Genomic DNA, 23,898 nt, shown 5'->3' on the forward strand with positions numbered 1-23,898 from the left:
ATTTCTGACATTACTGGAGGTAAAGGTCATGCTCTACCTCAGGATAGGTTTGTTAAGATGAGGGGTAAACAAAATAATATTCGTTCCTTTCGGAATTTTAAAGGCGTACCCTCTTCTTCCTCTTCCTCCACAAAGCAGGAAGGGAATTTTGCTCAGACCAAGTCCGTCTGGAGACCCAACCAGGCTTGGAACAAGGGTAAGCAACCCAAGAAGCCTGCTGCTGCTACAAAGACAGCATGAAGGGACGGCCCCCGATCCGGGACCGGATCTAATGGGGGCAGACTTTCTTTATCCAGGCTTGGGTAAGATATGTTCAGTACCCCTGGGCACTGGAAATCGTGACCAACGGCTATCAACTGGAATTCAAAAAATGTCTCCCAAGAGGGAGATTTCTTCTTTCACGGTTGTCTGTAAACCAGATAAAAAGAGAGGCGTTCAGACCTATTTTAGACCTCAAGAGTCTAAACAAGTTTCTCAGAGTTCCATCCTTCAAGATGGAGACCATCCGAACAATTTTACCTATGATCCAGGAGGGTCAATATATGACTACCGTGGACTTGAAGGATGCATTCCTTCATATTCCCATCCACAAGGATCATCATCAGTACCTAAAGTTTGCCTTCCTGGACAAACATTTTCAGTTCGTGGCTCTTCCCTTCGGGTTGGCCACAGCACCCAGGATCTTCACGAAGGTTCTAGGGTCCCTTCTGGCGGTTCTCAGGCCCCGGGGTATAGCAGTGGCACCTTATATAGACGATATTTTGATTTAGGCGTCAACTTATCATCTGACGAAATCTCATACAGACACAGTGTTGTCCTGGAAGGTGAACCTAGAAAAGAGTTCACTAATTCCAAGAACAAGGGTTCCCTTCTTGGGAACTCTGATTGATTCTGTAGACATGAAAATATTTCTGACGGAGGTCAGAAAGTCAAAAATTCTAAATACATGCCGAGCCCTTCAGTCCAATCCTTGGCCATCAGTGGCTCAGTGTATGGAGGTAATTGGATTGATGGTGACGGCAATGGACATCATTTCGTTTGCTCGTTTTCATCTCAGACCACTGCAACTGTGCATGCTCGGACAGTGGAATGGGGACTATGAAAATGTATCTCCTCCAATAAATCTGGATCAAGAGACCAGAAACTCTCTTCTTTGGTGGTTGTCACCGGATCATCTGTCCCAAGGGACGTGTTTCCGCAGACCCTCGTGGGTGATAATGACAACGGACGCCAGCCTACTGGGCTGGGGCGCAATCTGGAATTCCCTGAAGGCTCAGGGGGTATGGACTCATGTGGAGTCTCTGCTTCCAATCAATATTCTGGAATTGAGCGCAATATTCAATGCGCTTCAGGCATGGCCTCAGTTGGCTTCAGCCAAATTCATCAGATTCCAGTCAGACAAGATCACAACTGTGTCTTACATCAATCATCAGGGGGGAACGAGGAGTTCCTTAGCAATGACAAGAGTATCCAAAATAATTCGATGGGCGGAGACCCACTCGTGTTATCTGTCAGCAATCTTCATCCCAGGAGTGGACAACTGGGAAACGGACTATTTAAGCCACCAGGCTTTTCATCCGGGGGAGTGGGAACTCCATCCGGAGGTATTTGCCTCACTGATTCTCCGATGAGGCAGACCGGAGTTGGATCTGATGGCGTCTTGACAGAATGCCAAGCTCCCAAGATACGGATCCAGGTCAAGGGATCCTCAGGCCGAACTAGTAGATGCCTTGGTCGTTCAACCTAGCTTATGTGTTTCCACCGTTTCCTCTCCTTCCCCGGGTGATTGCTCGGATCAAACAGGAGAGAGCTTTGGTAATTCTAATTGCGCCTGCGTGGCCACGCAGGACTTGGTATGCAGATCTAGTGGACATGTCCTCTCTGCCTCCGTGGAAACTCCCAGTGAGACAGGACCTTCTCATTCAAGGTCCTTTCCAACATCCAAATCTAATTTCTCTGCAGCTGACTGCTTGGAGATTGAACGCTTGATTTTATCTAAGCGGGGATTCTCTGATGCGGTCATTGATACTTTGATTCAGGCACGTAAGCTTGTCACTAGAAAGATCTATCATAAGATATGGCGTAAATATCTTTTTTGGTGTGAATCCAAGGGCTACTCATGGAGTAAGGTTAGGATTCACAGGATTCTGTCTTTTCTCCAAGAAGGATTGGAGAAAGGGTTATCAGCGAGTTCCTTAAAGGGACAGATCTCTGCTTTGTCAATTTTACTACACAAATGTTTGGCAGCTGTTCCAGACGTTCAATCTTTTTGTGAGGCTTTAACCAGAATTAAGCCTGGGTTTAGACCAATTGCTCCACCCTGGAGTTAGAATTTGGTTCTTAATGTTCTTCAAGGGGTTCCGTTTGAACCTATGCATTCCATAGATATTAAGCTGTTATCTTGGAAAGTTTTGTTTTTGGTTGCTATTTCTTCTGATCATAGAGTTTCTGAGCTTTCAGCATTACAATGTGATTCACCTTATCTTATCTTCCATTCTGATAAGGTGGTTTTTTACGTGCCAAACCTGGTTTCCTTCCTAAGGTTGTTTCGAATAAGAATATTAATCAGGAAATCGTTGTTCCTTCATTATGTCCTAATCCTTTTAAGAAGGAGCGTAAGTTGCATAACCTAGACGTGGTCCATGCCTTGAAGTTTTACTTGCAGGCGACTAAGGATTTCCGTCAATCATCTTCATTATTCATTGTTTATTCTGGAAAGCGTAGGGGTCAGAAAGCTACGGCTACCTCTCTTTCTTTTTGGCTGAAGAGTATCATCCGTCTGGCATATGAGACTGCTGGACAGCAGTCTCCTGAAAGAATTACGGCTCATTCTACTAGGGCTGTGGCTTCCTCATGGGCATTTAAAAACGATGCTACTGTTGAACAGATTTGCAAGGCTGCGACTTGGTAGTCTCTTCACACTTTTTCCAAATTTTACAAATTTGATACTTTTGCTTCTTCTGAGGCTGGTTTTGGGAGAAAGGTTCTTCAAGCAGTGGTGCCTTCCGTTTAGGTCTCTGTCTTGTCCCTCCCTTTCATCTGTGTCCTATTGCTTTGGTATTGTATCCCACAAGTAAGGATGAAATCCGTGGACTCGTCATATCTTGTAGAAGAAAAGTAAATTTATGCTTACCTGATAAATTAATTTCTTCTACGATATGACAAGTCCACGGCCCACCCTGTCATTTTTAAGACAGATTTAGTTTATTTTTTATCAACTTCAGTCAACTCTGCACCTTTAACTTTTCCTTTCTCTTCCTAACTTTGGTCGAATGACTGGAGGTGGAGGGAAGGGAGGAGCTATATATACAGCTCTGCTGTGGTGCTCTTTGCCACTTCCTGTTAGCAGGAGGATAAATCCCACAAGTAAGGATGAAATCCGTGGACTCGTCATATCGTAGAAGAAATTAATTTATCAGGTAAGCATAAATTTACTTTTTCGGTTCTTGCCTAGCGCTTCAGTCCTCTCCTCGGCCATCAGTGGCTCAGTGCATGGAGGTAATCGGGCTGATGGTGGCAGCAATGGACGACATCCCGTTCGCTTGTTTCCACCTCAGACCTCTGCAGTTAAACATGCTCAGTCAGTGGATTTTTCTCCACGAATACAGCTGGAGCAGGAGACAAGGGATTCTCTTCTTTGGTGGTTGTCTCAGGATCATCTCTACCAGGGAACCTGCTTTCGCAGACTCTCTTGGGTGATTGTGACAACAGACGCCAGCCTTCTAGGATCTGGGGCTCTCTAAAGGCTCAGGGAACTTGGACTCAGTCGGAGTCTGTTCTGCCCATAAACATTCTGGAGCTGAGAGCAATCTTCAATGCTCTTCTGGCCTGGCCCCAGTTAGCCTCTGCCCGGTTCATCAGGTTCCAGTCGGACAACATAACTTCTGTGGCTTACATCAACCATCAGGGAGTTCCTTAGCCATGACAGAGGTAGCCAAGATAATGCAGTGGGCGGAGACCCACAATTGCTGTCTTTCGGCGATCCACATCCCAGGGGTGGACAACTGGGAGGTGGACTTCCTGAGCAGGCAGACCTTTCACCCGGGGGAGTGGGAACTCCATCCGGAAGTGTTTTCCAGCCTGATTCTCAAATGGGGTCAGCCGGAATTGGATCTCATGGCATCTCGGTAGAATGCCAAGCTTCCGAGTTACGGGTCAAGGGACCCTCAGGCTGTACTGATAGTCGCCCTGGCAGTACCTTGGACCTTCAGTCTTGCATACCTATTTCCTCTGTTCGCTCTTCTACCTCGGGTCATTGCTCAAATCAAGCAGGAGAGGGCATCAGTGATCCTCATTGCACCGCCGTGGCCTCGCAGGATTTGGTATGCAGACCTGGTGGACATGTCATCTCTTCCACCTTGGAGACTTCCGTTGAGGAAGGACTTGAGGAAGGACCTTCTACTTCAAGGGCCCTTCCTTCATCCAAATCTAGTTTCTCTGAAGCTGACTGCTTGGAGATCGAACGCTTAATTTTATCCAAGCGGGGATTTTCATAATCGGTCATAGAGACCATGATTCAGGCTCGTAAACCTGTGACTAGAAAGATTTACCACAAGATATGGCGTAAATATCTATATCGGTGTGAATCCAAGGGCTACTCTTGGAGTAGAGTTAGGATTCCTAGAATTCTGTCCTTTCGCCAAGAAGGTTTGGAGAAGGGATTATCGGCAAGTTCCCTAAAGTGTCAAATATCTGCCTTGTCTATTTTGTTACATAAACGTCTGGCGGACGTACCAGACGTGCAATCATTTTGTCAGGCCTTGGTCAAGATCAGGCCTGTGTTCAAACCAGTTACTCCTCCCTGGAGTCTGAATTTAGTTCTTAAGGTTCTTCAAGGGGCTCCGTTTGAGCCTATGCATTCCTTGGATATTAAGTTGTTATCTTGGAAAGTTTTTTTTTGTTGCTATTTCATCTGCTCTTAGAGTGCCAGAGCTCTCGGCATTACAGTATGAGTCTCCTTACCTTATTTTTCATTCGGATAAGGTAGTTTTATGTACCAAATTAGGGTTCCTCCTTAAAGTAGTTTCTGACTGGAATATTAATCAGGAGATTGTTGTTCCTTCCTTAAGTCCTAATCCTTCTTCTCAGAAGGAACGACTTCTACACAATCTGGACGTGGTACGTGCTCTAAAATTCTATTTACAGGCGACTAAGGATTTTCGTCAGTCTTCTGCTCTGTTTGTGGTATTCTCTGGGAAACGTAAGGGACAGAAAGCTATGGCTACTTCTCTTTCTTTGTGGTTGAAGAGTATTATTCGCTTTGCTTATGAAACTGCTGGACAGCAGCCTCCTGAGAGAGTTACGGCTCATTCTATGAGGGCTGTTTCCTCTTCCTGGGCATTCAAAAATGAAGCTTCTGTGGAACAGATTTGCAACTTGGTCCTCTCTTCACACTTTTTCAAAATTCTATAAGTTTGACACTTTTGCCTCGGCTGAGGCCGCTTTTGGGAGAAAGGTTATTCAAGCAGTGGTGCCTTCCGTTTAGGTTCCCTGTCTTGTCCCTCCCTTATCGTCTGTGTACTCTAGCTTGCGTATTGATTCCCAATAGTAATTAGATGATCCGTGGACTCATCGTGTCATTAGAAAGAAAACAAAATTTATGCTTACCTGATAAATTTATTTATTTCTTGACACGATGAGTCCACGGCCCGCTATGTTATTTAGACAGGTTGTTGGTATGTTATAAACTTCAGACACACCTGCACCTTGTTGCTTCCTTTCTCTCCTTTACTTCGGTCGAATGACTGAGGTTGGAGGGAAGGGAGGTGATATTTAACAGCTTTGCTGTGGTGCTCTTTGCCGCCTCCTGATATGAGTGATATTCCCAATAGTAATTAGATGATTTGTGGACTCATCGTGTCAAGAAATAAATAAATTTATCAGGTAAGCATAAATTTTGTTTTTCTTTTTTTTAGTACATCTTTGTAACATTTTGTAAAAGCCAGCAATGGTATGGTATGTAATTGGGGGGGGCGCAAAATTTATCCTCGCCTGTTTGGCCAAAAATCCTAGCCCTGGCTGTGGACTCTCCTCATATTAAGAAGGAAAACATAAATTATGCTTACCTGGTAATTTAATTTCCTTCTGTATGAGGAGAGTCCACGGCCCCCACCCGTATACTCTGATGGGCGGACCAAAATTAGATTTTCTCTTCTGGCACCTTTTATACCTGATATTTCTCCTACTGTTTCTTGATCCCTTGGCAGAATGACTGGGATATGAGGGAAGTAGGGGGTGTCTTTGCCTTCTCCTGGTGGCCAGGTTCAGTATTTCCCAACAGTAAGGAATGAAGCTGTGGACTCTCCTCATACAGAAGGAAATTAAATGATCAGGTAAGCATAGTTTATGTTTTTACTTTAGATATCTACAGGTAACCAATATATAAAGTAGGGCAGGGTGCCCTTAAAATATGGCCTTACTGCCCTAGACTGGATTCATCAAGTTACTAATGGGTGTCCTTAACTAAGCACCATTGGCTGCTGTTTGCTGCTGCCAGCCCAATGCTTTGAAGGTTGTGCAGATGGAAACAAAAAGCTCAAGAATACTGTACAGCCAAGTCCAGAATATTGCATTACATAACCTTCCCAGATTCATGCAGTGTCAAATAACTGGATACCAGATGAGCTGTTGGAAAGCTCCATTACATAATCATCTGCGTCACCTCAGTGTCTGTTAAATGGGAACATAGAAATGCTGTCATTTTTAGTGTTTCTAAGTCCTCGCATTGCTTGTCTGCAGAGGACTTGGAGATCTGCTAAAAAGAGTTTGTGGTTCTCCACAGAATGCAAAAGCCTGAAACCTCACATTTTCTGGTGTGTACAAGACTCCAGCCCCTACCTCTTACATTATTAAACCAGAGTAAAGAAAATGGAGGGAAGTTGGATGAATGCTTCTTAGGGAACTGAATCAAGATATTTTTTTCATTTACCTTGGCTCACCATGATAGAACCTACCAACTAATACAATAAGGGAGTCAAATAAAAAAAAAAAGCTGAGAGAACAAGAAAAACTCAAATACTGTTTGAATAAATATATCCTTACTTCTAATGCAAAGTGATAAAACTGAAACAGAGTCACTCAAAAAATTTACCTAAAACAGTGTTGATCTGACTTGTGAAAATGCAGTCACTTGAAGATGATGCCAGGAGTAAATAGTCCAATTTACACACACACACAAAACATAAGGGAATACCAAGTCTTTAATGTTGTATTTTAAGTTATGTTTTGTTTTTTATAAATAAATCATGCACAATCAGGAAATTAATGTCTCAATGCATAATTCACATATGTAGAAATACACTGACGTCTCTATAACGTTTGTGACTTTAATTCTCTGGTAGCCTGGCCACTTTGGAAAGTCGCTGGCTTCGTGTCAGATATCCAGCAAGGGAGAAACAGGGAAGCATTTCAAGTCATGCTGCACTCACTCACACTGAGAGCTGGAACCAGGAGGGGAGTGATTAGTATGGTCTGCACCAGACAGAGGTGCAGACCAAGTGCTTCCTTAGTAGACTACCAGGGAGGAAATACTTTTTATTTAATATATTGCAGGATCTGCAATATATTAAACAAAAAGTAAACTTCCTGCATGGCCTAAGACAACTTCCAGAGCGCCCTGGATAAGTAAACTCAACGATCCCTGATGCACCGCCCACCTGGAAATTTCCCAGTATTTCGGTTGGCCTGTCCGAGGCAGTCTGCACCTCCGAGTGTCAGGCTCTCTGTCTTTGACTCGCTGGCCGGGTCCGGTGCACTGCTAGCCCGCAGCTAAATAATACATGATGTAATATTAGATAGCCACAAGAGGCAGCGAGAGGGCAGCAATACAATTACTGTGTAGGTTGCTTGAGCAGTAACTCAGGCTGCAGCATACTGGGCATTTAGCATTCTGTGTTTGCGGATACTCATGGTTAGTTCCCTTCATGCTACCCTAGTTAGACATATACACTCTCGGTCTGTGACTCGCTGGTCAGGGTCGGTGAACTGCTAGCCCGCAGCAGGGCTGAAGGTGGGGAAAACCCACATGCCCGGTGCCCGGAACTGCATGTGCTGTCGTTGCGCTATATAAATTGTGCATCCCTGCGCTTGTCTTTCTGTAAAGTTGTCAGCAGGATTTGTTTTGAATTTTATTTGCACAGCTTTGTCCTTTCCTGCTTTTCTATTTTGTCTTCTCTGCTTGGCTATATTTGTGCCTCAGGTATTGTGGGGATCAGAGCTCTGTTATTTTGAGATGTTTCTGCCTATTTGTAGCAGGACCGGAGTAGAATCTCACATCTGATGTCTTGTGGACTCTCACTATCTTGAAAAAAACTTTTTAGCACGTAAGCATACATTTTCTAAGTTTTTCTTAATTTACAAATCTGTGGATGCACTTCACATTTCTAATCCTTGAAAGGGGGTGTCTGCATAGCATTTTTATAAGGGTCGCCATGCGTCTACTACCCCTGGAAACTCGGGAAGTTCTAGTTTAGCTGTCTCCTGGATTTAAAGAGTATTTGCATCTAGTTGTGTTTTAACAGATGGCTATTGCTTCCTTCCAGCTGCAAGCAGACATGTACGTACAGTTAAGTTTTTTGGGGTAACACCTTTATATAGTCACTTGTTTAGCTCCCCTAAACAATGAAGGTGGATGCTTGATTCAGACTGATCCCCCCATAGGTGAAATATGAAGGGAAAAAAACATTTAGTTCCTCATTTCTTCAATCATAACAAATTAATATTAGAAGAGTGCAACAAAACAAAAAAGCAAACCAAATACATCATGGTGAGGCATATTAAATTAAGGCATAATCTATAGAAGTGGTTTATAAAATATAACCGTATTCTAGACTGGATCCAAATCCATTAAATAAAGTCTTTAAAAATGAGTAGCCTTACCTGCCACCTAAAAAAGGGGGGAAAAATACAGGTATTATAGGTTAGTATAGTGACTACTTAAAGTGAAGGTAAACTTTGATGAATGAAAAATACTATTAAAAACAGGGGCACTTTCATTCATTAAAGTTTGCAAAGCAGCCGTTTTGATTAAAAACGTACCTTTTTTTCTTTTCTCAGCCAGAGCAGCTTCCCCCACCGGGAAATCCTCTCTTCACACGTCAGCAATGACTAATCCGGCTTTCTCCAATCGCGGCTTTCCCCCCAGGGTAGTTATTGCCTGAGGCCATGCTGTGATTGGAGGAAGCCGGATTAGTCATTGCTGACGTGTGAAGAGAGGATTTCCAGGAGGGGGAAGCTGCTCTGGCTGGGAAAAGAAAAAAGGTAAGTTTTTAATCAAAACGGCTGCTTTGTAAACTTTGATGAATGAAAGTGCCCCTGTTTTTAATAATATTTTTAAAAAAGGGCTTTCATTCATCAAAGTTTACCTTCACTTTAAACGATCTGCACAATGACAAACTAGTAAAACTTCCCAAGATTTATAAGTATGACATGTTATGGCATTATACAAAGGGTGCCATGCATTTAATAATAAATAATACCAGAAGAAAATTACAACACCCAATAAAGTTATTGATCAAAGTGTTGAGGGCTACGGACTTACAGGATGTGGCAAACTTTAACAGAAGTTGCTCCATTCACCGATGTCACTGTTGTTTCCCTTAAAGGAACATTATACACTTGTTTTTTCTTTGCATAAATGTTTTGTAGATGATCTATTTATATAGCCCATAGTTTGTTTTTTTTTGTTTTTTTTTTATTAAATTGATAGTTTTGCTTATTTTTAAATAACGTTGCTCTGATTTTCAGACTCCTAACCAAGCCCCAAAGTTTTAGGAGAATACCGACGTATACCTACTCCAGCTTGCTTCTCTTTGTATAAAGGGTCTTTTCATATGCAAAGAAAGGGGGGTGTCTGTTACTTCCCACTTGCAGTGGGTGTTCCAGTAAACTTTTAAACAGAGCTAAACTGGAAGCTTCTAAGTAAGTTTTTAAACGGTTTTATACTGAATTTTTATATAAGTATCTGTGCAAATTATTCTTTATAGTAGTGTCTATTGCATGCAGTTATATAAAAATTGGTGTATAGTGTCCCTTTAACCTGTAAAGGAGCTGTATCAGTGAAGCTGTAGTCGGCTTCCTGCGGGTAGAATTTACTGACACTCTATCTGCTCTGTAAAGCAAGGCAATGCTGATCAGAGATGGGCTTCTTTAGTTTTTTTTTGACATTTTCACTATTGTGCTAAGCTCACAAGCCATTATTTCCGTTAAAATGTAAATGTCAGTTCTCGGTGCATTATTTGTAGAAATATTCATTGTGTAGGATCAGGGGGCTTTTCTTAAACAAGTAAAATGAATGTGTAGAACTATTTAAGACATGTGAGCAGGGAATTTGCCACAATGCCAGACTTTAACAGCTTCAAATTGCTTTTCCGTGGCCAAGGGATGGTTTGCCTTGATTCAGGAGGGTTCCCAGGCACAAATGTAGCCAAAGGATATAAGGATGGAGAGGTATATAGCCACTTTCCACCATAAGCTAAACCGAACTTTAGAAATCAGTTGCAGTTTTAGAACACCACCCACCCGAAGTCCATCTCCACTTTACTTACTGCAACAACAACCTTTTTTTTTGTTCTATCTTCACTTTATCCAGGTGGACCACTATTTATTTTAAGAATAGCACCACCTTTAAGGTACAGGCATTTGAAATTTTGATTCTTCTATCATGGCATCACAGAACTTTATACGTAGAATTTGTTCAGATGTCCTCTTGCCCACCATGGTGTCTTTCTCTCAAAAGAGACCTCCTTTCTCAGGGTCCTATCCCAAGGTTCTTTCATCAGGATCTTTGGGTCTTAGTTTTCATGGACTTAGATTGAACGCTTTTTTAGTCAATAAAGGCTTTTGACATAGATTCAAGTGAGCCTGTAACCATACATATCTACCACAATGTATGTAGACTGTAACTGACATGGTCTGCTGCTATGAGTTCTCTTTGAAAATATTTTCAGTTTCATAGAGTTCTGGAGTTTCTCCAGAAAGGTTTGAAGAAAGGCTTATCAACCAGTTCTCTGAAGGGTCAGATTTCTGTCTTGTCTGTGTTTTTTCTTCAACAATTGCTTAATTTCCTGATATACACTCCTTTGTTCGGGCTCTGATCCATATCAAATCTTTAATTTGACCTGCAATTCCCTTGTCATTGTCAGATATTCAAGCCCCTGTTTTTTTTCAGCTCTTAACTTGGAAGGTTCTCTTTGTGTTCACCATTTCTTTGGCATCCTATGTTTCTGAACGTTCAGCTCTGTCCTGTAAGCCACACTAAGGAGTGGATTCTTCACAACCTTGATGTTATTAGAACTCTTAAAGGAACAAAAAAAACTAACAAATTATTTCATGATTCAGATAAAACGTACCATTTTAAACAACTTTCCAATGTATTTCTATTATCAAACTTACTTCATTTTCTTGTTATCCTTTGTTGAAAAGATGGAAGGTAAGTTCAGGAGTGTGCATGTTTCTGTAGAACTATATGGCAGCACTATTTTCTGTAATGTAGTATTCCAGACATGTGCAGGCTACCTATCTAGATATTTTTTCAACAAAGAAAAACGTAAGAACCAAGCAAATTTGGCAATATAAGTAAATTGGAAACGTTTTTAAAATTGTATTCTCTATCTGAATTATGAAAGATAATTTTTGAGTTTCATGTCACTTTATAGTATTATGTAAAGCAACTAAATCCTATCAGTAGGACATTTCTGCTTCAGATGGAATTATGAAAAGAAAAAAAATATTAAACCACCACATTACTTCAGTTGTCTTGGGAGTACCCAAATTGGTAATAATCGTCTTGCATTGTCATGGTACCTTTATATGCTTAATTTTTTTTTATAGACTTCGAATGTCTACATCTCTTGCAGCACATTTACATTTAATTTTAGTTTTTCAAGTGGTGTTAAGTATAGCACGCAGTAGGGCTCTAGTGTCAGGTGGTATGGTTATAGCCGAGGGGTGAAGTGCTAGTAAACTTATTCTTCGTTGAAGCAGAGTAGAGAGAGAGCGGAGCTGCTGCAAGTTACTTCCGCTGAGGACCGGGGGGTGAATGGGTTAGACCAAGACTGGAAAGAGGGGAATTGGTGTGGAGCCAACCAAGTAGCGGCGGACGACCGCAAAAGACTCAGCAAGGAAAAAATGGAAGGCTGCTGAGCAAACAGGTAAAAAAAGAGACTTTATTCCATTAAAATAGAGAAAACACAAAAATAACAAGGAGGGTAGTTAGCCATCTAACATGTTTCGCGCTGGTGTGCGCTTACTCATAGATCTATGAGTAAGCGCACACCAGCGCGAAACATGTTAGATGGCTAACTACCCTCCTTGTTATTTTTGTGTTTTCTCTATTTTAATGGAATAAAGTCTCTTTTTTTACCTGTTTGCTCAGCAGCCTTCCATTTTTTCCTTGCTAAACTTATTCTTCATTCCCCCTTGGACATGCTTTCCATAGGTTTGCCAACCCTGCCATAAAATGTTCAAATCTGTTTATTTTTTTAATCCACAGAATATTACACAGGTCACTCTACAGGTTTTTCATCTGTGTTTGATTGGACCAAAAAATGAATTAGGTCCATACTTCTGAACATGGAGCAGTGAGATTTGTGAGAGGAGTGGTTTCCTCTTTAGCAGTTTTGTTTTTGTTGTTGTTTTTTTGTTTGGCTTTCTTCTTATTTACTTAGAACTAAGTGGATGGCTTACTATTAACTGAATTGTCTTGAATCATCTACTTCAAACTTTGTGGGTGGGGGGGGTTGATTTTTTATTTTCTCTGTCACCTTCCTTCTTTTTCCCACAAGCTACAATTTGATCCTTCCTCCCATCTTCCCTTTTTTTTACCTTGTAGTTAATCATATTTTATTTTAAATTCATCTTTTAACAATATGTTATTCTCTTTTTTTCTATCACAATCCTTCTTTATTTAACATTTAACTCTTTTTTCCCTTTTAGGTTGACTTTCAAGCTTTGCCACATGTATTGGAACTGGCCAGGTACCATCAGAGTTCCAGCCCCTTGTAAATATGCCCACAAGCTTGCGTTTCTTTCAGGCCAGTTCCTTCACCATGAACCTGCCATCGAGCTGTGTGACAAACTCTTCTTTCTTTGAGGAGGAAGTCTGGGAGAGAATCCTAAACTGTTATTTCCTAATCTAGTCTTATGGAAAAAAAATCAAAAAATTTAGTTTTTATTCTATTTTCTGGAGAGAAAAAAAATTATGCTTATTTCTTTGCTACCCAAGATACCCAATTTAATGCTACTCTGTTTATTTTTATGTTTAAAGTATTTGATCTGTTTTGTTTGTTATAAATACAAAAGATAGAAGATTACATCTTGTTTATTTTGTGTTAAGTCAAAAACTTGTATCACCTCACCAAAAATAAGAAAACATAAGTGCTCATAATAAACGGTTGTTTCTTAATAACAAAAATTATATGTCAAATATATATCTATATCAGTTGTTAGTCCATAGATCACATACATCAAATCTTGACTCAACCAAATATTAAAAAGTAGCTCCTTCAACACCTACAATTCAAAATGGGTCAAGTCATTGTGATTGCAGAATCCAAAAATAGAAGGTTGAAGGAACTTTTTACAACAGCTGGTTCCACAACCAACATTACAGAGAGAAATCTCGTGGTTGCAGAGCCCATGTTGCATTATCATTTTACAAATACAGGACCAGAAACTTAAGAAAGCCAACATTATTTGTTATTTATTTTATCAGATGGAGAGAGTCTAACCAATCTGAGACCCATTTCCTCCTTAGAGGACATAGGCAAAGACAGTAGTTTCAAGCAGGCAGGAAAAAAAAACAATGTGGAGATGTCACATGCCTCCCAGGTGAAATGTAGATTTATCTGCCAATCCCTTTGTTTGTATGCTTTTCCTTGTGAGATCCTTGGCTCTGTAAGCACAGTAGATAATGGTGCCGACAGGCAAATACTATACATCTTCAAAGTCTACTGGCTATTAGCATAAAAATGTACACTTGATTCACATAGTCTGGGGACATATACTCAACCATCACACAACTTCTATAGTATTCAGCACTTTTAAAACTTAAGCAAAAATTGGGTTACTGTATTTTTACATATAGCGCAGTCAGTTTAGCTCTCTCAGGCTGGCATCCCTTTAGCACGCCCTATACTTTCAATGGATATTGTGACCATGCTAAACATTGCTCACATTACAAGTTAAAAGTTATGTGTTGTTCTCGAGCGCAACCCATAACACTAGAAAACTTAGAACGGCATGAGACATGAAGTAAAGTGTTAGGGCTAGAATAAATGTTTAACAAAACACACATAGAAAATATTCATGTAAAGTATTACACTCATATATAAACATATTTAATATTTAAAAAAACTATTATTGGAAAAAAAGGTATAAAGAGCGTTTAAAAGGGATATGGTATATTCAAGGTGTTGACTGGGAAGGTCTCCAAAGTGTTTGTATGTATATTATTATTATGTTTAATTTAAAAAGTGTCAACATATGCTGTCTATGGGTACAATGCATTTAAATAAAACAACAATACAAAATGTGTAAGAGACAAGAGAATATTTGACAATATACAGGAGTAATTGAGTGCCCTATTCCTGTGGTAACTTACCATTTAGAAGGGTAGGAGGGCGAGAAACAGGAAGTGAGGACTGATAGCGTGAGTATTAAGTAAGTGGAATACATTTGTTACGGAGTTGGGTGGTAGGCTTCCCTGAACAAAAAATGTCTTTAGGGAACGTTTGAATATATATATATATATATATATATCTGTGTGTGTATATATATATATATATATATATAATGACAGAGCTAAGGGGATTGTGTACAATGGGTATATGTTTTCCCACAAATTATGCAATGGTGTAGGTGGCATTAAAAATGTATATTTTGGGCGCTCGTACTAAGCCTATCTGTCCAGTCTGAGTGGGAAATCAAGAGGTGGATGCCTGGCGCCGCGTGACTGAGTGAAAATGAGCTAAGTTAGTGATGCCCAGACAGATACTTGACTTCTGATGTGAAGAGGTAGGAGGTCTGGGGATGGGCAGAGCACAAAGGTCATAAGAACTGGTAGCCGCGTGGCCTGGGGCTGCACGTGACATGAAAGTGAGTCAGTGACACAGCAGGGGCCAACCGCGGCACTGAGCTAATCTAGTGGCAACTTCAGCTTGGCAAGTTATAGTGAAGTGGCATTGGCAATTACCCCCAGGTAACTGAAGTGTTGAGACAAAGCAGAGGAGGACGGTGAGTCACGAGTGCACTGTGTGACAGCCGCATTGGTAACCCCACAATTTAATTTAATACAGGACAGACTCAGTCACGACTCATTTCTTCTATAAGGTAAGACGAGTCCACGGATTCATCCTTTACTTGTGGGATATTATCCTCCTGCTAACAGGAAGTGGCAAAGAGCACCACAGCAGAGCTGTCTATATAGCTCCTCCCTTAGCTCCACGCCCCAGTCATTCTCTTTGCCTACTCTAAGTACTAGGAAGGGTAAAGTGAAAGAGGTGATAAAATATTAGTTTTTAATTTCTTCAAGCAAGAGTTTGTTATTTTAAATGGTACCGGTGTGCAGATGGATGAAGACTTCTGCCTAGAGGATGATGATCTTAGCATTTGTAACTAAGGTCCAGTGCTGTTCCCACAGAGGCTGAGGAGTACAGAAAACTTCAGTTTGAGGAACGTTTTCATGCTATGCAGCAGTGAGGTATGTTCAGTCATATTTTTCTGGAGAGACTGTGTGAAAGGCTGACAGTATCCCCATGAGGGTAAGGGTAAGCCGTAATCCTAAGAGCTAAAAGAAGGGCATTACTAAGCTTGCAAAAGGGGCTAATTACAAAAATGGTTGACACTGAGTTGTAAATGTTTGTGGGCAAACGTTTTATGAACTGGGAGTGCTGTTTAATGTTTTGTGGGCAATAACGTTTTGGGCAACTTTATTGAGGGTACACTTGGCTTATTTTTTTGGGTCTCAGATCCCACATGGCTAGTTTGAAACCGCCCTGGTGCGGTTCTTTGAGGCTGTAGAGACATCGAGTGAGATGGGCGGGGCCTATTTTCGCACCTCAGATGCGCAGTTATTTTCTCTCAGCAAGCTCTAACTCCTGAGGGCCTTGGTGAATGTTTTGGGCCAAATCGAAGATTTAATCCCATATTTACTATCCCTGAGAGCAGGTAGGGCCACAGCAGGGCTGTGGCAAGGTGCTGAGGTTTTTTTTTCCGGATTTAGGCCTAATTTCAATCCGGTTTGCACATCAAAGGGTTAAATGTTAAAATTCCTTGTGGGGCAATCTTAACTACATATATTGTGTCTGCTTGCAAAATTTTGAAAAATTTGGTGCATTTTAAAGCTGTTTTGCAGAACGTGTATGCTTTTTTTTTTCTCTTAAAGACGCAGTACAGTTTTTTAAGATTGTTATTTTTTTCACTAAATAAAGTGTTTTCATGCTTGTTTATAGTCATTACTAGCCTGTTCAACATGTCTGACTTTGAGGAAAGTCAATGTTCAATATGTTTAGAAGCCATTGTGGAACCTCCACTTAGAATGTGTCCCTCATGCACTGAAAGGTCAATAAATTGCAAAGAACATATTTTAGCTACTAAAAGTATGTTGCAGGATGATTCTCAGTCAGAAGGGAATCAGGTTATGCCATCTAATTCTTCCCAAGTGTCACAACCATTAACGGCCGCACAAGCGACGCCAAGTACTTCTAGTGCGTCAAATTCTTTCACCCTGCAAGATATGGCCGCAGTTATGAATACTACCCTCACAGAGGTTTTAGCTAAGCTGCCTGGGTTGCAGGGGAAGCACAGTAGGTCTGGTGTGAGAACAAACGCTGAGCCCTCTGACGCTTTATTAGCCATATCCGATGTACCCTCACAATGATCTGAGTTGGGGGTGAGGGATTTGCTGGCTGAGGGAGAGATTTCTGATTCAGGAAATATGTTCCCTCAGACAGACTCAGATATGACGGCTTTTAAATTTAAACTAGAACACCTCCGCTTATTGCTCAGGGAGGTTTTAGCGACTCTGGATGATTGTGACCCTATTGTAGTTCCAGAGAAATTGTGTAAAATGGACAGATTTCTAGAGGTTCCTGCCTACACTGATGTTTTTCCGGTCCCTAAGAGGATTTCGGACATTGTTACTAAGGAGTGGGATAGACCAGGTATTCTGTTCGCTCCCCCTCCTACTTTTAAGAAAATGTTTCCCATATCAGACACCATTGCGGGACTCGTGGCAGACGGTCCCTAAAGTGGAGGGGAGGTATTTCTACCCTGGCTAAGCGTACAACTATACCTATTGAGGACAGTTGTGCTTTCAAAGATCCTATGGATAAAAAATTAGAGGGTCTCCTGAAGAAAATATTTGTTCATCAAGGTTTTCTTCTCCAGCCTATAGCGTGCATTGTTCCTGTAACTACTGCAGCGTCCTTTTGGTTTGAGGCTCTGGAGAAGGCTCTTCAGGTTGAGACCCCATTAGATGATATTCTAGATAGAATTAGGGCTCTCAAGCTAGCTAATTCCTTCATTACAGATGCCGCTTTTCAACTGGCTAAATTAGCGGCAAAAAATTCAGGTTTTAGCACGTAGAGCGTTATGGCTTAAGTCCTGGTCTGCTGATGTGTCATCAAAAGCTAAGCTGTTAGCCATCCCTTTCAAGAGTAAGACCCTATTCGGGCCTGAACTGAAAGAGATAATTTCAGACATCACTGGAGGAAAAGGCCATGCCCTTCCTCGTTCCTTTAAAAACTTCAAAGGTGGTCCCTCTTCCTCCTCCCCTGCTGCAAAGCAGGAGGGGAATTTTGCTCAATCCAAGTCAGTCTGGAGACCTAACCAGACTTGGAACAAAGGTAAACAGGCCAAGAAGCCCGCTGCTGCCACCAAGACAGCATGAAGGGGTAGCCCCCGATCCGGGACCGGATCTAGTAGGGGGCAGACTTTCTCTCTTTGCTCAGGCTTGGGCAAGAGACGTTCAGGACTCCTGGGCTTTAGAAATCGTAACCCAGGGGTATCTTCTAGATATTGAAATATTCTCCCCCAAGGGGGAGATTCCATCTTTCTCAATTGTCTGTAAACCAGACAAATAGAGAGGCGTTCTTACGCTGTGTAGAAGACCTATATACCATGGGAGGGATCTGCCCAGTTCCGAAAACAGAACAGGGGCAAGGGTTCTACTCCAATCTGTTTGTGGTTCCCAAAAAAGAGGGAACCTTCAGACCAATTTTGGATCTCAAGAGCCTAAACAAATTCCTCAGAGTCCTATCCTTCAAGATGGAGACCATTCGGACTATTGTACCGATGATCCAGGAGGGTCAATATATGACCACCGTGGACTTAAAGGATGCGTATCTACACATCCCTATCCACAAAGATCATCACCAGTTCCTCCGGTTCGCCTTTCTGGACAAGCATTACCAGTTTGTGGCTCTTCCCTTCGGATTGGCCACAGCTCCCAGAATTTTCACAAAGGTGCTAGGGTCCCTTCTGGCGGTTCTAAGGCCGCGGGGCATAGCTGTGGCGCCCTATCTGGACGATATCTTAATCCAGGCGTCGACTTACCAACTAGCCAAGTCTCACACAGACATCGTGTTGGATTTTCTAAGACGGGTGGAAGGTGAACGTAAAAAAGAGTTCACTTATCCCTCTCACAAGAGTTCCATTCCTGGGAACTCTGATAGATTCGGTGGACATGAAAATTTTTCTGACGGAGTTCAGGAAATCAACGATTTTATCCATCTGCCGAGCTCTTCATTCCATTCCTCGGCCGTCAGTGGCTAAGTGTATGGAGGTAATCGGCTTAATGGTAGCGGCAATGGACATAGTTCCGTTTGCTCGCTTGCATCTCAGACCACTGCAACTATGCATGCTCAATCAGTGGAATGGGGATTATGCAGATTTATCTCCTCAGATAAATCTGGACCAAGAGACCAGAGACTCTCTTCTTTGGTGGTTGTCACAGGATCATCTGTCCAAGGGAATGTGTTTCCGCAGGCCAGCGTGGGTCATAGTGACGACGGACGACGGCCTATTGGGCTGGGGTGCAGTCTGGAATTCCCTGAAGGCACAGGGTTTGTGGACTCAAGAGGAGGTTCTCCTCCCGATAAATATTCTAGAACTGAGAGCGATATTCAACGCGCTTCAGGCGTGGCCTCAGCTGGTGTCGGCCAGATTCATAAGATTCCAGTCAGACAATATCACAACTGTAGCATATATCAATCATCAGGGGGGAACAAAGAGTTCTCTAGTGATGATAGAGGTTACCAAAATAATTTGATGGGCAGAGACTCACTCTTGCCATCTATCAGCAATCTATATCCCAGGAGTGGAGAACTGGGAAGCGGATTTTCTAAGTCATCAGACTTTTCATTCGGGGGAGTGGGAACTCCATCCGGAGGTGTTTGCACAATTGATTCGGCAATGGGGCACACCAGAATTGGATCTGAAGTCGTCTCGTCAGAACGCCAAACTTCCTCGTTACGGGTCCAGGTCAAGGGATCCTCAGGCAGTACTGATAGATGCTCTAGCAGTACCCTGGTCGTTCAACCTGGCTTATGTGTTTCCACCATTCCCTCTCCTTCCTCGTTTGATTGCCAGAATCAAACAGGAGAGATCTTCTGTTATTTTGATAGCACCTGCGTGGCCACGCAGGACTTGGTATGTAGACCTGGTGGACATGTCATCTCTTCCACCATGGACTCTGCCACTGAGACAGGACCTTCTGATTCAATGTCCGTTCCAGCATCCAAATCTAGTTTCTCTGCGGCTGACTGCTTGGAGATTGAACGCTTGATCTTATCCAAGCGGGGTTTCTCGGAGTCGGTCATAGATACTTTGATTCAGGCTCGAAAGCCTGTCACCAGGAAAATTTATCATAAGATATGGCGTAAATATTTTTATTGGTGCGAATCCAAAGGCTACTCATGGAGTAAGATCAGGATTCCTAGGATTTTGTCCTTTCTCCAAGAAGGATTGGAGAAGGGGCTATCAGCTAGTTCCTTAAAGGGACAGATATCTGCTTTATCAATTCTACTGCACAAACGTCTGGCAGATGTTCCAGACGTTCAGTCGTTCTGTCAGGCTTTAGTTAGAATCAAGCCTGTGTTTAAACCTGTTGCTCCGCCATGGAGTTTGAATTTAGTTCTTAAAGTTCTTCAAGGGGTTCCGTTTGAACCTATGCATTCCATAGATATTAAGCTTCTATCTTGGAAAGTTCTGTTTTTAGTTGCTATCTCTTCGGCTCGAAGAGTTTCTGAACTATCTGCATTGCAATGCGACTCGCCTTATCTTTTTTTCCATGCTGATAAGGTGGTTTTGCATACCAAACCTGGATTCCTTCCTAAAGTTGTTACGAATAGGAATATCAATCAGGAAATTGTTGTTCCTTCTCTGTGTCCTAATCCTTCTTCTCAGAAGGAGCGTCTATTGCACAACTTGGACGTGGTTCGTGCTTTGAAGTTTTACTTGCAAGCGACCAAAGATTTCCGTCAAACATCTTCTTTGTTTGTTGTCTATTCTGGAAAACGTAGAGGTCAAAAAGCTACGGCTACCTCTCTTGCCTTTTGGCTGAAAAGCATCATCCGTTTGGCATACGAGACTGCTGGACAGCAGCCTCCTGAAAGAATTACAGCTCACTCTACTAGAGCGGTGGCTTCCACATGGGCTTTTAAAAATGATGCTTCTGTTGAACAGATTTGTAAGGCTGCGACTTGGTCTTCGCTTCATACCTTTTACAAATTTTACAAATTTGATACTTTTGCTTCTTCGGAGGCTATTTTTGGGAGAAAAGTTTTTCAAGCAGTGGTGCCTTCTGTTTAACCATCTGTCTTGTCCCTCCCGTTCATCCGTGTCCTGTAGCTTTGGTATTGTATCCCACAAGTAAAGGATGAATCCGTGGACTCGTCTTACCTTATAGAAGAAAAGTAAATTTATGCTTACCTGATAAATTAATTTCTTCTATGGTAAGACGAGTCCACGGCCCGCCCTGTCATTTTAATACAGATTATATTTTTTTGATTTAAACTTCAGTCACCTCTGCACCTTGTAGTTTCTCCTTTTTCTTCCTGTACCTTCGGTCGAATGACTGGCTGCGTTAGCCTCAGAAAAGAGAGCGCTGAGCAAAATTTAGCTCCACTTCTACCTCTAATACCAGCGTTGCTTACGGTAGCGGTAAGCTGGAAAAACGTGCTTGTGCACGATTTCCCCATAGTAAACAATGGGGCTGAGACGGCTGGAGAAAAAACCTGCAAAAAAGCAGCGTTCAGATCTTAACGCAGCCCCATTATTTCCTATGGGGAAACACTTTCTAAGTCTACACCTAACACCCTAACATGAACCCCGAGTCTAAACACCCCTAACCTTACACTTATTAACCTCTCATCTGCCGCCCCCGACATCGTCGCCACCTGCATTATATTATTAACCCCTAATCTGTCGCTCCGGACACCGCCGCTACCTACATTATCCCTATGAACCCCTAGTCTGCTGCCCCTAACATCGCCGACACCTACATTATATTTATTAACCCCTAATCTGCCGCCCCCAACTACCTACAATTATTAACCCCTAATCTGCCGGCCCCAACGTCGCCGCTACTATAATAAAGTTATTAACCCCTAAACCTAAATCTAACCCTAAGTTAAATCTATTTTTAATAAATCTAAATAAAATTACTATAATTAAATAAATTATTCCTATTTAAAACTAAATACTTACCTATAAAATAAACCCTAATTTAGCTACAATATAACTATTAGTTACATTGTCGCTATTTTAGGATTTATATTTATTTTACAGGCAACTTTGTATTTATTTTAACTAGGTACAATAGCTATTAAATAGTTAATAACTATTTAATAGCTACCTAGTTAAAATAATTACAAAATTACCTGTAAAATAAATCCTAACCTAAGTTACAAATACACCTAACACTACACTATCAATAAATTAATTAAATAAATTAACTACAATTATCTAAACTAAAATACAATTAAATAAACTAAACTATATTACAAGAAAAACAAACACTAAATTACGAAAAATAAAAAAATATTACAAGATGTTTAATCTAATTACACCTAATCTAAGCCACCTAATAAAATAAAAAAGCCCCCCAAAATAATAAAATTCCCTATCCTAAACTAAATTACAAAGTAATCGGCTCTTTTACCAGCCCTTAAAAGGGCTTTTTGCGGGGCATTGCCCCAAAGTAATCAGCTCTTTTACCTGTAAAAAAAGAAATACAATCCCCCCCCAACATTACAACCCACCACCCACACACCCCTACTCTAACCCACCTAATCCCCCCTTAAATAAACCTAACACTACCCCATTGAAGATCACCCTACCTTGAGCCATGTTCACCCAGCCGGTCACCGATGGGGCAGAAGAGGACATCCGGCCCGGCAGAAGTCTTCATCCTATCCGGGCAGAAGAGGACATCCGGACCCGCAGACATCTTCATCCAGGCGGCATCTTCTACCTAACACTACACTATCAATAAATTAATTAAATAAATTAACTACAATAAATTAACTACAATTATCTAAACTAAACTATATTACAAGAAAAACAAACACTAAATTACAAAAAATAAAAAAATATTACAAGATGTTTAATCTAATTACACCTAATCTAAGCCACCTAATAAAATAAAAAAGCCCCCCAAAATAATAAAATTCCCTATCCTAAACTAAATTACAAAGTAATCAGCTCTTTTACCAGCCCTTAAAAGGGCTTTTTGCGGGGCATTGCCCCAAAGTAATCAGCTCTTTTACCTGTAAAAAAAGAAATACAATCTCCCCCCAACATTACAACCCACCACCCACACACCCCTACTCTAACCCACCCAATCCCCCCTTAAATAAACCTAACACTACCCCATTGAAGATCACCCTACCTTGAGCCATGTTCACCCAGGCGGTCACCGATGGGGCAGAAGAGGACATCCGGACCGGCAGAAGTCTTCATCCTATCCGGGCAGAAGAGGACATCCGGACCGGCAGACATCTTCATCCAGGCGGCATCTTCTATCTTCATCCTTCCGGAGTGGAGCCATCTTCTATCCAGCCGACGCGGAGCCATCCTCTTCTTCCGATGTCCTAACGACGAATGAAGGTTCCTTTAAATGACGTCATCCAAGAGGGCGTCCCTCGAATTCAGATTGGCTTATAGAATCCTAAGGTAGGAAAAATCAGTTTGGTTGATTCTATTGGCTCATCCAATCAGCCAATCGGATTGAACTTCAATCCGATTGGCTGATTAAATCAACCAATCAGATTTTTCCTACCTTAATTCCGATTGGCTGATAGAATCCTATCAGCCAATCGGAATTCGAGGGACGCCATCTTGGATGACGTCATTTAAAGGAACCTTCATTCGTCGCTAGGACATCGGAAGAAGAGGATGGCTCTTTACAGGTAAAAGAGCTGATTACTTTGGGGCAATGCCCCACAAAAAGCCCCATTAAGGGCTGGTAAAAGAGCTGATTACTTTGTAATTTAGTTTAGGATAGGGAATTTTATTATTTTGGGAGGCTTTTTTATTTTTTTAGGGGTCTTAGATTAGGTGTAATTAGATTAAACTTCTTGTAATATTTTTGTATTTTTTGTAATGTAGTGTTTGTTTGTTTTGTAATATGGTTTAGTTTATTTAATTGTATTTTAGTTTAGATAATTGTAGTTAATGTATTTAATTTATTGATAGTGTAGTGTTAGGTGTATTTGTAACTTAGGGTAGGATTTATTTTACAGGTAATTTTGTAATTATTTTAACTAGGTAGCTATTAAATAGTTATTAACTATTTAATAGCTATTGTACCTAGTTAAAATAAATACAAAGTTGCCTGTAAAATAAATATAAATCCTAAAATAGCTACAATGTAACTATTAGTTATATTGTAGCTATCTT

General features: G+C 41.3%; 1 protein-coding gene across 1 annotated transcript in view; it reads left to right on the forward strand.

Moving 5' to 3' along the window:
* The window catches only part of PIWIL2 (piwi like RNA-mediated gene silencing 2), a 1,312,150-nt gene extending 1,298,739 nt beyond the window's left edge, over positions 1 to 13,411 (forward strand). Inside the window, exon 18 of the mRNA XM_053719412.1 lies at positions 12,934 to 13,411. Within this exon, the coding sequence (XP_053575387.1) occupies positions 12,934 to 13,090 (157 nt within the window). The 3' untranslated portion in view covers positions 13,091 to 13,411. The remainder of the gene's footprint in view (positions 1 to 12,933) is intronic.
* The last annotated feature ends 10,487 nt before the right edge of the window (positions 13,412 to 23,898 follow it).

This window comes from Bombina bombina, chromosome 6 (genome assembly GCF_027579735.1).
Source record: "Bombina bombina isolate aBomBom1 chromosome 6, aBomBom1.pri, whole genome shotgun sequence".
Lineage (NCBI taxonomy): Eukaryota > Metazoa > Chordata > Amphibia > Anura > Bombinatoridae > Bombina > Bombina bombina.